This window comes from Erythranthe guttata, chromosome 7, assembly GCF_056151865.1.
Source record: "Erythranthe guttata isolate IM_541 chromosome 7, IM_541, whole genome shotgun sequence".
NCBI lineage: Eukaryota > Viridiplantae > Streptophyta > Magnoliopsida > Lamiales > Phrymaceae > Erythranthe > Erythranthe guttata.
Genome location: NC_142539.1, coordinates 4,734,531 through 4,750,669, shown reverse-complemented (window position 1 = coordinate 4,750,669; position 16,139 = coordinate 4,734,531). Strand labels below are relative to the sequence as shown.

The 16,139-nt window shown below is 40.7% G+C and overlaps 1 protein-coding gene across 1 annotated transcript; it reads right to left on the bottom strand.

Annotated features, from left to right (window-relative positions):
- Nucleotides 1-13,405: 13,405 nt before the first annotated feature.
- Nucleotides 13,406-15,042, bottom strand: LOC148769027 (uncharacterized). Its single transcript, XM_088820925.1, has 2 exons — nt 14,134-15,042; nt 13,406-13,993 (listed from the first exon to the last, which is right to left on the bottom strand). Exons 1-2 carry the CDS (start codon nt 15,040-15,042, stop codon nt 13,406-13,408), a joined length of 1,497 nt encoding a protein of 498 aa, XP_088677051.1.
- Between the last annotated feature and the right edge of the window lie 1,097 nt (nt 15,043-16,139).

The following is a 16,139-nucleotide window of genomic DNA, read 5'->3' as shown; positions in this document are numbered from 1 at the left end:
CCATTGGAAAATCAGACGGACGAGAACCACTCATCCCGGAATCAGATAAGATGTCTAGAGTATACTTGCGTTGACATAAAAAATGCCTTGTTTAGAACGAGATACTTCAATACCCAAAAAGTATCGAAGATTACCAAGATCTTTGATGGAAAAAGAATTGGCAAGAAATTTTTTGATATCGGAGATAGCATCATCATTATTTCCTGTAATGATAATATCATTAACGTAGACGAGTATAAAAATGGATGTCTTATTACGAATATATGTAAAAAGAGTGTAGTCTGTAATTGATTGACGAAAGCCTCGACTAATAAGAGTGGTTGAGAATTTGGAGAACCATTGACGAGAAGCTTGTTTAAGACCATAGATTGATTTATTTAATTTACATACACGAGTCTTCCTTTTGTGAGAGAAGCCAGGGGGAAGTTTCATATAGACTTCTTCATTAAGATCTCCTTGAAGAAATGCATTGTTAACATCAAGTTGGTGGATTGACCAACTTTTTATGGCAGCAATTGAGACAAGGAGACGTACAGTAACTAGTTTTGCCACAGGTCCGAAGGTATCATGGTAATCAATTCCTTCAATTTGAATGTAACCTTTGGCAACTAGATGAGCTTTATATCGATCAATTGAACCATCTGACCGATAATTAATTTTGAAGACCCATTTACAACCAATGGGTGATTTTCGAGGTGGAAATTGACATAAGGACCAAGTGTTATTTGATTCTAGAGCTCGAACTTCCTTGGCCATTGCATCACGCCATTCAATTGATTTTAAGGCTTGAGAATATGATCGCGGCTCTTGATTCTTAATGACATTTGTGAGAAAGGCTCGATGAGAATGACTTAAATTACAAAAAGGAATGTAATTTGCTAGTGGAAAATCAGTGGATATGGAAATATGATTACAAATATATGTTAGAGTAGGTGACCAACAAGCCAACTTGTGGTTGTGGTATTTCCATTTATTATTGTAATAAATAAACCTTTTTCGTATTTATGATAAAAACACCTTGGCATTCTATATCTTTGTCCCTTTGTCACAAGCATAGATATAGTCCTTACAGTTATTCCAAGTACTAGTAATTGATCGTTAGGATCGTGAGATATTTACTTTAGTACTATAACTGTTAAACGTGTTCCTAGTCGAAGGGTTACGCCACCAATGAGGATATGGGCCTTTCCCATTAAGAGACTAGCCCTTATTGTATGTGTACTGCATCTCATCAGTAAACGGTATTGTGATATCGGCATGCATAAGTGGGTGCTCGTAAGTTGACGAGTTCACGGAAATCCCTCATCCTAGAAATCTCTAAGTGGTTCCCAATAATCGAGTAGAGATATCTATGGTATAGTTGTACACCATTAGTCCTTATGACCTAGACATCACCGTGACTTCACTAGAGGACCAGCTGTATCGTGACTTGTCCCTAAGTTCCACCGAGGACCGCCCCAAGGGCCAGTGTTCGTGCCGTCCGAAATCTAGTGGGAGGTCTGTGCATTGTAGTCGGGGATTCGATCGCTAGAATAGTCTTGGATGTCCTATGTGTTCTCATAGTTTATAATCTCTAAGTCTCTGGCCAGAGCTGACTAAGTGATGATTAGAGAATTGGATTCTCTAAGTCATGTACGTACCCATTACAACACTTAGAACGACCTCACAGTCATTGAAATACTAAGGAGGTCTCGATGAACCAATGCCTCTAGTTCAATCGGGACATATGAATCGAAGGGATCGTACTGTACGCTAACTATATCAAAAGGTTCTTGCAGGCACTTCATTTGTATCTAGGGAATCATGACGCGTAGTTGCTAGACGCCAATCTTGATTCGTTGGGTGATTAAGATGAAACGAGCTTCATCTTAATCGTAACTCTAAGGGACGAGTTTTGACCACAAAGGGTTGTGGGCCCATGGCTAGCTTACACCTGAACCATCGAGGGTCACACTGCTCGTGCACATGAGATCTTTGAATAAATGGTCAGAGATAAAAATGTTTTATCTGTGCATGATTGGAAGTCAATATGATTGGGTCCAACATTCATAATTTGGAATTACGAATGAGAATAAGAAAAGGAAAAGAATAGGGGAACATCTTAGTGGACTTTCTAAATCGGGAAGTTTCCAAATTTAGAAAGTGCACCGAATTACGGTTTCCACTTTTAGAAAGTTGGAAATTGACAATTGGCACTCGTATCGACAAGGACATTATAATGATTCCGAAAATGTAATCGTTACAATTTTTGGATCATTGAATTGAGAGAGACGAGCGAGTAAAAGAACTAACGAACTTAAGTTGTTGGGCCGGTCGAACTTAAGCCCGTTAGGGCTTTTATGCAAGACACTATAAATACTTGATGTTGGCGCCAGATTTCTGTTGGTGAAGATTGAAGAAATCCGCCATACGTGGTAATTAAAGATTGGCAAAGATTTGTTTTCCATGTTTATTTTGGAACTAATTAGAGTCCTATTCTTGTAATATTGTTATTAGGACTTAGATTTATTTCCATGTATTATATTCTAGTTAGGTATCTTTTGTACTTATCTAGAATAGAAGTAGAAATCTACTAGGATTCTATTACCTAGTTAAATCGATTTCTTAGGGCCCAAGTTAGGTTTAGGGTGGTGATTTCGTGCCTATATGAGGCCCTCAACCTCATATGAGTCCCATGGAGCTTTAGTAAGAAAAATCTCAGCATAAAGACTTTGAGGGGTGCAGCCCGTGCTGCAGCCCCGTCGGCACATCAGGTGTGGCAACATGACAGGTTTCTTCTACCAGGCCATAAAGAAGATCGGCGTTTCGGGAGAAGTGCTTAAAAGATCTCGGGAGAGGTCGATCCGCCGTTTGAAGGGAGTTCAACATTGGAAGGAGTCCAAGAGTGCGGATGGAGGAATTGCTTTGATTATCAACAAGTTCGAGTCGTGTGCAAGAACGGCGTATAACGTAAAGAGTGAGTCTTTAGTGTTTTATTAAGTCCTATTAACGTACACTGTAAATCTGAACTAGTTTGCAAGTCCTCGTGGATGTAGGGTACGTTTGTATCCGAACCACATTAAATTCTTGTGTTTTTTATTCTGCTTTTAGTAGGTTAATTACTGTGACAGCACAAGAATTCTGTTACCACACCTAATGTCGTAACAAGTTGTTTGTCTCAATAGAACGAGTGAATTTTCATAGGCATTTAAAATCAACACTTGATTTATAGGTCTTGCAAAAAGACTTGAACACAACCCTAATCACGAAACCCTAGCCGGCCCCTCTCGCTCTCTCTCGGCCGATCCTCCCCATGGCCGCCACCGCCGCAAATTCACCGGAATTGGACATCTCTTGGCCAATCCTATTGGTATTTCTTTTCTTTGTATATTCTTTCCGTTTATTCTAACTATTGCGTTTCTAGTGCCATGTTTTAGTAGATCGAATTATACGAGGTGAAATCCGAGAGGAAGAAGATCGAAGAATCGAGGAGCTGCTCTACGCCGTCGCCGCCGGCGTTCATGCCGTCGCCGCCGTCGCCGTCACTGTCATCGCCGCCGCTCCCAGATTGCACGGATTGGTTTTAGTGGAAATCTCGTTTCGACTCGTGCGCCTACCTCACGTTTCAAGAGGTTAAGTTTCGAATCCGTAGTTATTCGATTCGTTTTTATTTAAAATAAATATGCATGTTCGTCTAGTAAGTATGTTGTATGATTTTATGTATATTATGTGATTACATGAAATTCATTATTTACTGCGAGCATGATTATTTGATTTAATGCGAGCATGCTAGTTGATTTAATTCCGATTAAATAATTCGCATGTATGTTTGTTTTTAAATTTCGCTGGAAGCGCAAAGGTACGCAATTAATTGTTTAATATATGTCGGGCATGTGATTATGTGACTTAAACTCGTTTAATTCGCATAAAATTTTTGTTTTCCGCTGCGTACACGTGCCCGATTCCCAATAGTGGTATCAGAGCTTGTTGCGCAATTTATTGCGTTTTTTAATATGCTATTATTTTGATGCATGTTCGATTTATTAAAGTAACGATTGTTGTATTATGTTATTGGGAGTTTTAAAAAGTTTAAAATATTTTTGAAATATTGTTTAGAATTTTTTCAGTTTTTAAATTGTTTATAATTGGAAAATCAAATCTGAAATTTAATTTTAAAACGTCGGTTTTATTTGTTCGGATCGAACCCGTCGAACCAGCCGGTTCGATGATTGTGTGCGACCCAATTGACCGAATCCACGTGGATTCGGGTCAGTCAGACCGGTTCTCGGTCCGACTGACCCGACCCACTGATTTGGGTCAACTGGACTGGGCCGAACCGGTTCGCTAAAAATAAAAAAAACAAAAGAACAAAAAAACAAATTTCAGATTTCTAAAATTAAACTTAAAACAAATTGATTTTAATTTTCGAAAAATTATTTTCAATTAATCCCAATTAGATAATCGAATCAACAATCATCTATTTTAGTAAATAGGTGTTAGATTAATTAATTAATTAATATAAATTGTTAAATTGATTTCAATTAATAGAACACACATATAATATTGATTATACTTCAACTTAATTAATAGTACCTCAACATTATTTGATTGAATTATGCTAGTTGAGGTTCAATAATTATTTTGAAAACCCGATAATTAATTAATGTAATTAATTATGTAGTTAGGTTGTATGTTCCTCTTAGGACAATATGCGCTTCCATATACCTTTAGAGAACATAGATGTAGGAATCACATAGACCAATCCGAACCTTCTGATAAGATAAAACCTTTTAACAAAATCCTTCATTCTTAATCCAATTAAGAATTATTTCAAGCTATAAAGAAAAATCAATCTGTTGATTTTTTCTTTCCTTCTGCCAACGGTTGAATTATGTGTAGCCCTTTACTGTAGTGCAGTAAGCCGTGTTAGCGGGGAGTGCTATGGTAAAGTAAGTTGTAATTCAATTGACATAACGATGAAGGTAGCCATATAAAAGGGTTATGTTTGATTAACGTGGTCGGCTAGATTAACGAGGGACTGCATTAGTTTGGCATAATCAAGTTCTATGAGCATCTTTGATTGGTAGGTTAGACTTGACACACGACGATTTTGATATTCGCGAGATTAACTTCGGTCATTATCAAGTGTGAGAAAAATTAATTTAGGGTCATATAATGGATATGATTGATTGTGATCTACCTTTGGGCAAATATAATCGAGCTAGATTAACTACGGGTTATATTTGTCTGTTGGACCTAAAACCCATTAAAGAAAAATCGGTTTTCTCGTTTGTCTACTATAGGGAAGTGGAACTCGATAAAATTAGTGGAAGAACAATTAAATAACATAAGTCCAAACATTTAATTGTAACAATCATTTAATACGAATCTCTGATAATCCTCTTCTCTAAACTTCTCAGATAATCATGTCTAAGAATCCCATAATGTCAATCATCGACAATAAACTCAATGGCCCTAATTACCTAGATTGGTTGCGTAGTCTTAAACTTGTGCTAACGGTTGAAGGGCGTCTCTATGTTCTTAATGAGAGACTTCCTGCCACTATACCTGCCACAGCGACTGATGCTGAAAAGGAAACTTATGAAGCATGGAAAAAGGATGATAGCCGCCATGGAGCCCCCACTTGCGAGGAAATATGAGTCTCAGAAACATGCTTTCGATATCAAGGCTCATCTCGATAGCATATATAGTGAGAATATTAAGGCATCGAGGTACGCTACTACAAAAGGAGTTGATCACTGCGAGACTGGTGATACGCGTTTTCCTCACGTATAAATTAGAGCAAGTATACAGTATCGCATTTTGCAGAACAGTGGTTCTGGATATCGATCCACAGGGACCTTGTAGATTCACATGCTGAATAGTGTAATTATATTATCGTTATATTATCTAGCCGATCGTAAATGTTTGGAATGGTGATAAACCCTAATTTATAAGCATGCAAGATCGTAAACATGCAAATATAGAATGTACGTAAATAAAGTAGCGACAACTAAAAGCGGGGGGACTTCGATTTAAAAGGGGCTTCTAGGGCAAAATCCACCTATGTATAATCAACAACGATCTACAAATCCGTTATCTAACGCCACATTCCCATTCGTTAACCCAGACGCTAAAGTACTCTAACCCCCGTCTCCAGTGTAGTTAGAATCTACCCACAGGTCCGACGTCTCCGTTCTGAGCCTGCTATTAAGAGAGCATTTAGGTCAAGTCCTTAAGGGCTACCCGAGGTGCATCACGTCTCCGTTTCCACACCCCGAGCTATGTTTTACTAACTTCAAACAAGAAATCCTCTCTCGAGTTCATTCCTATTTAATATCAATCAGAGAGCTGATCAAACAATCGAAAGCATTTAATACAGGAAAACATAAACGAAATCAAAACACGACAAATAGATAACAGAAATGAAGATCGAAATCAATATATACAAGGCTTCATTACCCTAGAAGAAAATGTTCTTAGTTCATAACAAACATAGAGTCAAAAGAATGTACAAAAGAAACGAAGAACAAAACGTAAAGAAATTGCGTAAGAAAAACCCAAGTCGAAACCCCCGTTGATGATTCCCACGAAGAACTGTTGAAAACCTTAAAAAGTCGAAGAAGATCGAAGAGTGAGGGCTTGCTTCTATTTATAGTAAATTGCAAAGCTTCCTCGAGAAGCTTTGCATTTGAAAATATCTGCCCTCGAAAATCGTGCCAGATCGCGATCCAATAAAGTCAGATCGCGATCTGGCTTCTCGTAAAAAAGTGAACCGCCATCCCAGATCGCGATTTAGGAAGTGCGGATCGCGATCTGCCCCCAATTTCTCGATGTAATTGGAATTTGCCACCAGATCGCGATCCGACGTTCCTGGATTGCGATCTGGGTTTTAAACTGCTGCTCATTGGAATTTGCATCCAGATCGCGATCAGGGTCTGAAATTGTTTGCTACTGGAATTTGCATCCAGATCGCGATCCGACGTTCCTGGATCGCGATCTGGATCTTAATGGCCACTTTCTCGGTTTGAAAAACCGGTTTCGCTTCCAAATGGCTTCGACTTGGCAAAAATAGCTAACAAAACCTAAAAAAGGAAATAAAACAAGAAACGCAATAATATATACAAAAAAAGCCGAAACTCGGACGAATGAAGACCATAACTCGAAGATTTGATAAGCAAAAATAGTGCAAAACGAACACTTATCATACCCTCAAACTTAGATCTTTACTCGTCCCGAGTATATCAAAAAGAAACTAAAATAAAAAGGAATAAAAACGACAATCTAAACTAGGCCACTAACGTAGGGAAACACGATTGCATTTAGCGTATGCAACAAGCCGTTGAACCCTGGGTACCCCAAAGGACGAGTTGTGTCTCGTGAGGGTTTTCAGACAACACACCCACAAAGTTGCCGAATTGGTCAAAGCATTGCAATTACTTCCAAAGATAAAACGAGCTAGATAACTTAAAATCTTAGAATGGCATACGGCTTAAGGTATTCGACTTTCCTACCGACGCAATTAGTTGTTTCTACACCAAAATGAAAGATAGACTCAAGAATCCGTAATTAAACAATAAACGCAATCATCGAGGGTTTTGAGTAGAAATGTGGGTGAAAAGTAAGTTTTGATTCTGAAATTCAAAAACTCGAGTTGGGCATAATTAAGTATATTTATTCAATATAAGAAATGACAACAACAATATTTTTGGTGACTTTCATCACAATTGTTTTTTTTTTCATTTTTTTTTTGAAACGGGCATAATTGTGACTCGTGCAAGGCTCGACACCACTGTGTTATCTCCCTGACCCATGCATCGAACTTTAGTCCACGAAACCCCCAAGCTCGACAGCTCGAGAGACTCAGAGCGTAAATCACAACAATACCACAAATTATTATTGTTTTTTTTTTTAACATAAAACATAAAATAAAAACGTAAAGACCATTGATAGAACTTTTAGCCAACAACTGGAAATCGTGAACACATAATTCAATTCTAACTCCCCCCCCCCCCCCCCCCCCCCCCCCCCCCCCCAAACCTCAGACTATTATACCCCTCAAAAAAGTGCGCTCAAGCTTAATCGGAAAGGATTCGAAAGGCTATCCACACAAGTTGCAAAAACGCAGTCGGAAGGTTCATCTATAATTAGCCCGTTATCCACAATTTCAATTTTAAAATCAATTAGCCAATCTACTAATTCATTAATTGCTTTGTTTCAATAGAATCCGGAAATGCAACTTACACTCGATCCTATATGAAATGCATGCGACAAACATAACATAATTACGGAAATCAAAATATATAAACGAAACTAAATTATATGAAATGCATGCAAAATACCAAATCGAAATAAGATAAATGAAATAAAATAAAATCAAAGTCTAGCAAAGATACATCGTAAACGAAATATCAATCCACCGACTTATCCAAAACAAACAAAAAAAAAAAAAAAGGTTCAACAAATACCACCCTCAAACTCAAACTCTAGCATTGTCCCTATGCTCAAAAGCAGAATAAAAAATAAAAGGGATAGAAAACACAACGTCCACTAGTTGTCTTGATCATCCTCGTTGGTTCCTCCCTCCTCTTCCAGACGTCCCCGCTCGTGCTCCTCCCAGGCATGTGCCACCAGTGTAGTGGCTGCCGCTTGTAGCGTTCATCGGCGGTGGAGGTTGATGCTCCGTCATATCGGGGCCGTGGTGGGAACGGCTGTGGCTCGACAATGTCGTCGGTTCTGCACTGGAGCGCTCCAGCCATGGCCTTCATCATTTTCTTGAACCATCCCACATTTTCCTCCATAACTTCCATCCATTGGCCGACATACTCCGGGAGTTGTGGTGCTGCTTCTTGTCTTCCTCTTCTGGCCCTTTGTTTTGGTCAAATTGTATGAACATCCAAGGGACCTGCATCTGGTATATCTGAGTCGCCCTCGCCTTGGGGTCCACTCGCTGGCTGGAGCTTGTGGTAAGGAAAGATAGGCTGTGGTGCCCTGGTGATCCGGTCATCGGCGTATATGGGGACCCCTGCACGATCGCACAGTGTAGTAATGAGGGAGGGGAACATCAGACCTAGAGAGGTATCACCCAAGCATCGTCGGATCTCAGCGTGTATTATCGCGCCCACATTCACAAGTGCCCTTTTTATAATGGCATACATCAGTGTAAGACGTGGGGCATAGGTCTTGGCCATCGATTTTGTGGGCATGAGCCGGATACTGACGAAGTACATCCATACCTTCGCTTCTCTTGAAAGTTCCCCTCGACGGAACCAGTGCTCTCCTCGTTTCCACCTCGAACCCCTAGGGCAAATAGTCTGAATCAGCTGCTCATAAGTCGTTGCCATCTTCAGTTGTTGAAACGGCTCGGTCGAGACTTCGGGTACGTGGAAAAAGTTGTTGATTGTAGCGGCGTCATAACACACCTCCTTGTCTCGGAGAACGACCACCGAGCCCTCGTGAAAACCGGCATTGGCATAGAAGAGCCTCAATAGATTCTCGTTGTAGCCCTCCGGTCTTTTGGCCAAGTACTTCCATTTTCTACGATCAAAGTTTGTTATGATCGATTCTTTCTCCATGCCGTAGATATCCAATTCCCTTTCCGGAACAAACGGTCGGCTATGGCGACGTATAAATTCTCTCTTGGCCTCGACGTTCACGTACAAATACTCATCGCCTGGTTCGAGGACTACGTGGTCAAGGATGGAGTGTTGATTAGCACGGTAGCCCATCTCAAGTTGCATGTTTCCCTTGCGTGGGGTTTGTTGCTCTTCCGGCACCTCGGACGGTGGTGGTGTGCTCGAAGTACCTCTTTGGCCTCCCTTGCCTCGAGGGTTTGCCATTTTCTTTGGTGGGGCTTTTCCCTTTGCCGGAGCCTTCTCCTTGACATTTGGTTGGGCCTTCTTGGTGGTGTCGCCCGTTTTTAAGAGTTTCTTGGCCGGTGATGTCATTTCGTTCGAATTTGCGTGAGATGGAGGGTCGAAAGATTTTAGAAGTTCGTTCGGGAATTTTGTCGAACACGTGGCGTGCCCAACTTGGTATGCCTTTTGGATTCCACCGGTTGTTCGGTACCTATCCCTCCTACATCAATCATAACACCCCAAAGTGAAAATCCACCACTACATACAACAATAGGTAGCTAAACAACCAACCCAAGTCATTCCAATTTTTATTTTATTTTTTTCATTTCGAAATTAAGAACAATAGGGCAATTCCTATATCTAAACATTGGTTCACCCACAATTCATGCATTGAATCCCAACACCAAGTACAAAATCACGTACTAGCATACACATTTAACAAACAAGGGGAAAAATCATGAAATTTTGGGGAAATTCGAAAGAATTGAAGAAAAAAAAATGAGGACTAGATTGAAAATTTAACTTTTCTTGAAGAGTCACCCACAAATTCTTGAAGTAGATTTGCAAATCGTGAATTTGTAATGATCAAGTGTGTGATTGATATGCGTTTTATGAAAGTAATTGAAGATTTTGAAATTGGGGAGGGGTTAGGGCTTGGAATTTAGAAAAGGGATAATAAGAAAATGAAAGGGGTTTGTGCCTTTTGAATGCAAATTTTCGATCCCAGATCGCGATCCACAATACCTGGATCGCGATCTGGAGGCTTACCTTGCAGCTTGTGGAAAAAGGCCCCAGATCGCGATCCGACTTACCTGGATCGCGATCCGGGCCCGAATTTTGCTGCTTCTGGAAAAACATCCCAGATCGCGATCCGACCTTCCTGGATCGCGATCTGGTCCACCTTAAACCTGCCAAAAAGAAATTTAAATGGGTGAGATAGAGATATTGAACCCTAAAATATAAAAATGCACGAGAAGGCTAAAAATAAAAACGAAAACAAGAACAAAAGGAAAATGACAGAGAATGAGCAACAATGGGGTGCCTCCCATTTAGCGCATGTTTTACAGTCGACGGCTGGACTTCTTTTGGATTTATTGGGAGAAAATTTGTGCGACACGCTCCACTTCCTAAGAAGCACCATTCGGGTAGTAATGTTTAACTCGTTGCCCATTCAATTTGAACGACATACCGTCTCGTCCTCGTATTTCGATAGCTCATTGTGGGGTTGCGCTCAGGACTACGAATGGTCCTGACCAACGGGACTTGAGCTTTCCCGGAAATAGTCGTGGCCAAGAATTGAATAGCAGGACTTGGTCACCTGCCCGGAACTCTCGCTTTGTAATTCTTTTGTCATGCCACTTTTTCGTCTTTTCTTTATAAATCTTGGCATTCTCGTAAGAATCGTTTCTGAACTCCTCCATTTCATTGAGTTGAAGCAATCGACGATCGCCGGTAGTTGTTTGATCAAAATTGAGCTTTTTGACTGCCCAATAAGCTCGGTGCTCTAATTCCACTGGCAGGTGGCACGCTTTCCCAAACACGAGTTTGTACGGAGACATCCCAATCGGTGTCTTGAATGCGGTTCGATAGGCCCAAAGTGCATCATCGAGCTTCAACGCCCAATCGTTCCGGTTCGTGCTCAAGGTCTTCTCTAGAATCTGCTTGATTTCTCTATTAGACAACTCATCAAGGCCATTTGTTTGCGGATGATAAGCTAGCGCAATTTTGTGTCGAATCCCCAACTTGTTCGTGAGATTAGTGAGCAGTTTGTTGCAGAAGTGAGACCCTTCATCGCTAATGATCACCCTAGGTGTCCCAAACCTTGAGAATATGTTTTTGTGGAAGAATTTGAGGACCGTACGAGCATCGTTGGCAGTGGTGGCAATTGATTCGACCCATTTGGACACGTAGTCCACGGCAAGAAAAATGTATAACTTCCCGTTCGAAGAAGGGAATGGTCCCATGAAGTCTATGCCCCAAACATCGAAAAGCTCCACCTCTTGCATGTTGTTCAGTGGCATTTGGATTTTGTTAGATCGGTTCCCTGTCCGTTGGCATCGATCACACCGTTTCACGAATTCGTAACTATCTCGCAATAGGGTAGGCCAATAGAAGCCTGACTGCAGAACCTTGGCGGCTGTGCGAGATTCCACGTGATGCCGCCACAAGGTGAAGAGTGGCAATGTGTGAGAATCTTACGTACTTCGGTTTTCGGAACACATCTTCGGATGACTCGATCGGGGGCGGTTCTGAAAAGCAACGGCTCGTCCCATAGATAGAAACGATTTTCGTGAAGGAATTTTTTCTTTTGGTGATAAGATAGATCGTCACGAATGATTCCACTGGCCAAGAAGTTGGCCACATCAGCATACCACGGAGTGTGAGTACTAATCGCGAGCAGTTGCTCGTCTGGGAATGATTCCTGAATATTTTCTTCGGCTGGAACTTCGTCTAGTATGAGTCTGGAAAGATGATCTGCTGCCACATTCTCGCTCCACTTTTTATCTCTGATTTCCAAGTCGAACTCCTGGAGTAGGAGTACCCATCTGATGAGTCGGGGCTAGGCGTCTTTCTTTGCAAACAAATATCGAATGGCTGCGTGGTCGGTGTAAATGATCATCTGAGAGCCCAAAATATACGGTATGAACTTGTCAACGGCATATACGACTGCAAGCATTTCCTTTTCGGCCGTTGAATAGTTCTTATGTGCCTGGTCAAGTGTACGACTGGAATAGTAAATGGCTTTGAAGATTTTGTCCATCCTTTGTCCCAATACTGCACCTACAACATAATCGCTCGCATCGCACATGATCTCGAATGGTTCTTCCCAATTGGAAGTAATCATTATCGGTGACTGGGTTAGCTTCTCCTTGAGAAACGTGAAAGCCTGCAAACAAGCAGAATCAAAATCAAAGGCGGCTTCGTTCTCAAGCAAATGACATAATGGTTTTACTATTTTCGAAAAATCTTTAATGAATCTACGGTAAAATCCAGCATGCCCCAAAAAACTTCTAACCCCCTTGATATCTTTCGGGGGAGGCAATTTTTCAATCGATTCGATTTTTGCCCTATCCACCTCAAGACCCGTTTTCGAGACCTTGTGACCTAGAACAATACCTTCACGACCAATGAAATGACATTTTTCCCAATTTAAAACAAGGTTCATTTATGTACATCTTTTCAAAACAAGTTCCAGATTGTGCACACAATGATCGAAAGACGATCCAAACACCAAAAAATCATCCATAAACACCTCAAGAAATTCTTCTACCATATCATGAAAAATAGACATCATACATCGTTGAAAGGTAGCAAGCGCATTACACAAACCGAAAGGCATCCTACGAAATGCAAAAGTACCGTAGGGGCAAGTAAAAGTAGTTTTCTCTTGGTCTTCCGGGGCGATTGAAATTTGATTGTACCTCGAATAACCATCAAGAAAACAGTAATACTCGAAACCTCCTAGTCTGTCTAGCATTTGATCGATAAAGGGAAGGGGGAAATGGTCTTTTCTAGTGGTTGCATTCAATAATCAGTAATCGAAGCACACACGCCACCCAGTGACTGTCCTAGACGGTATAAGTTCGTTTTCTAGTGGCTGCATTCACAATAACCATCATCCCACGCCTTTTTGGCTCAACCTGCACCGGACTGACCCACGGTCTGTCAGAAATCGCATAAATTATACCAGCGTCTAACAGTTTTAAGACTTCTTTTTTGACTACCTCTTTCATTGACGGGTTTAACCGCCTTTGAGGTTGGACTCTCGGTTTATAAACGTCTTCCATTAGAATTTTGTGTTGAACAATAGACGGGCTAATTCCCTTAATATCCTCAATAGACCAAGCTATAGCCGACCTATATTCCTTAAGGACCTCCAGCAGTGTGTTTGTTTTGGCCTCGCTCAAACTAGAAGAAATAATCACCGGATAAGTCTTGTCTGCTCCAAGAAAAGCATAACAAAGATAATCCGGTAATTTTTTCAATTCCAGTACGGGGGCCATTTTCACACTAATTGGTATCTCGGGGACGATTCCTACCTCGTCTATGCCTAGAGTCTCGGCACATTCAAGAAACAACACACAATCAAGCACATCATTTTCAATAGGAGTTTCAGGGGAGGCAGAATGCAAATCAATAGAGTTTACAATGCAGTGCTCAACAGAATCACATAATTCATACAAAAAATAATTGAGAAAACACAGTCCTCGATCATGTCTATTCTACTGCAATGCTCAACATGCTCAGAGTGTTTAAATGCATCTGTCAAATTAAAAACAATTTCTTCCCCATTTACCATACGCATTAAAGATCCTAATTCCATATCAATCATCGCCTTACTAGTGGCTAAGAATGGACGACCTAAAATGATTGGTGCTTCATCATCTTCAGGCATTTCAAGTACCACAAAATCAACAGGCAAAATGAATTTATCTACTTTAACTAGCACATCTTCTACAATCCCATCGGGATATTTCAATGAACGATCAGCTAGTTGTAAAGTACTGCAAGTGAGGTTCAAATTTCCTAAGCCCAGTTTTAGAAACACAGACATAGGCATCAAATTAATACTTGTCCCCAAATCACATAAAGCTTTATCGAAAGTAGAATTTCCAATAATACAAGGAATAGTGTAACTCCCTGGATCTTTCATTTTCGGTGGTAAATTCGACTGAAGAATGGCACTGCAAGTTGCCGTGAGTGTCACTGGTGTGTCTTCTTCGATCCGAATTTTCTTGGATAAGACTTCCTTCATGAACTTGGTGTAGTTTGGCATTACCTCCAAGGCTTCTGCAAAAGGGATGCTGATTCGAATTTGTTTGATCTTTTCGATGAACTTCTTCAATTGATCCTTGAACTTCTTCTTTTTCTGTCTTTCGAGAAAAGGAATAGGAGTTATCATAAGAGGAGCATTATCAGGAAAATAAATGTTATTGGGCTTACTAGCCTCTTTTGTACTACTCCCTGAATTGGTGATTTCCGGCTCGACTGGGGTCGGTTGCACAGCTGGCCTTGGTGACTCGTCTGTCGGATAAGGAGGATCGGTCATTTGCAAACCACTTCGGGTGGTTATGGCTTGACAGCTTTCTTTTGGATTGACTTCGGTATTGCTCGAAAATCCACCCTTGGCCATCGTGGACATGGATTGGGCGATTTGCCCTATTTGCTTTTCCATGTTATTCATTGTTGATTTCAGGCCCTCCATCTTCTGTTCTTGTCGGTGAAGACGCTCGTCATACGTCGGCCCTCGTTGCTCTCTTTAATTGCTGAAATCGGAAGGTGGTTGTAGAGCATTCTTTGGATTGGCATAGGAGAAGTTCTCGTGATTCTGAATTCCCGGGTAGTAGTGAGTAGGGTTTTGGTTCTGATAGTTGTTTCCCCAGAAATTGTTGAATCGGTGGTTCATAAAGTGAGCATGTTCCCAATTGTCGTTTGTGGCTTGTGAAGTACTTGCTGCTGCCACTCGTTCGGTCTGTGGCCCTCGAACTGATAATTGGGCGACCTGATTTGATAGGGTCGCTAACTGTGCTGATACGGAGGCTAAAGGATCGAGTTGGTGGACTCCGGCCACCTTTTGTATACCACTTCGTTCGGACGGCCAATGGTAAGCATTCTCACACATTCGCTCAACAATGTCTCAAGCGTCTGTGGGAGTCTTGTTTTGCAATGATCCACCTGAGGCAGCATCGACTAGAGATCGGGCAGGTTGATCGAGCCCATTGTAGAACAACTCCATTTGATCCCACGGGTTGAATCCGTGTTGAGGGCATTGTCGTAATAAGTCCTTGAACCTCTCCCATGACTCGTGCATCGGCTCTGGGCTCATCTGTCTGAAGTTGCCTACATCTCTTCGTAGTTGTGTAGTCTTCGAGGGTGGAAAGAAATCGTGTAACACACCACATTTTCGAAACCCTAATCCCTAACCAAAATTCCATAACCCGGAAATTCTCACGTAGCAATTATTAGGAATCTATGTACTTTATTAACTTAAGTACGTAAAGTGCTCTATTTGCTTAGACTAATAATCATTATATGCCGATTAGATAATTATGTGCCTTATGTGCTAGGAATTTATTGAATAATTATGTGCCAACTTTATTTCGATAATTATGTGATTAAGTGGATTAATTATTTATAATTATGTGTTAGATTAATTTATGTGACTCATGCGTATGATTAATTTATTTGATTTCATGAGTTAATCATAATTACATGCATAATACATGCATATACACTTACATATACGCATACATATATACATATGCTATAACCTACTCTAGACTATAGGTAATATAGGTACAT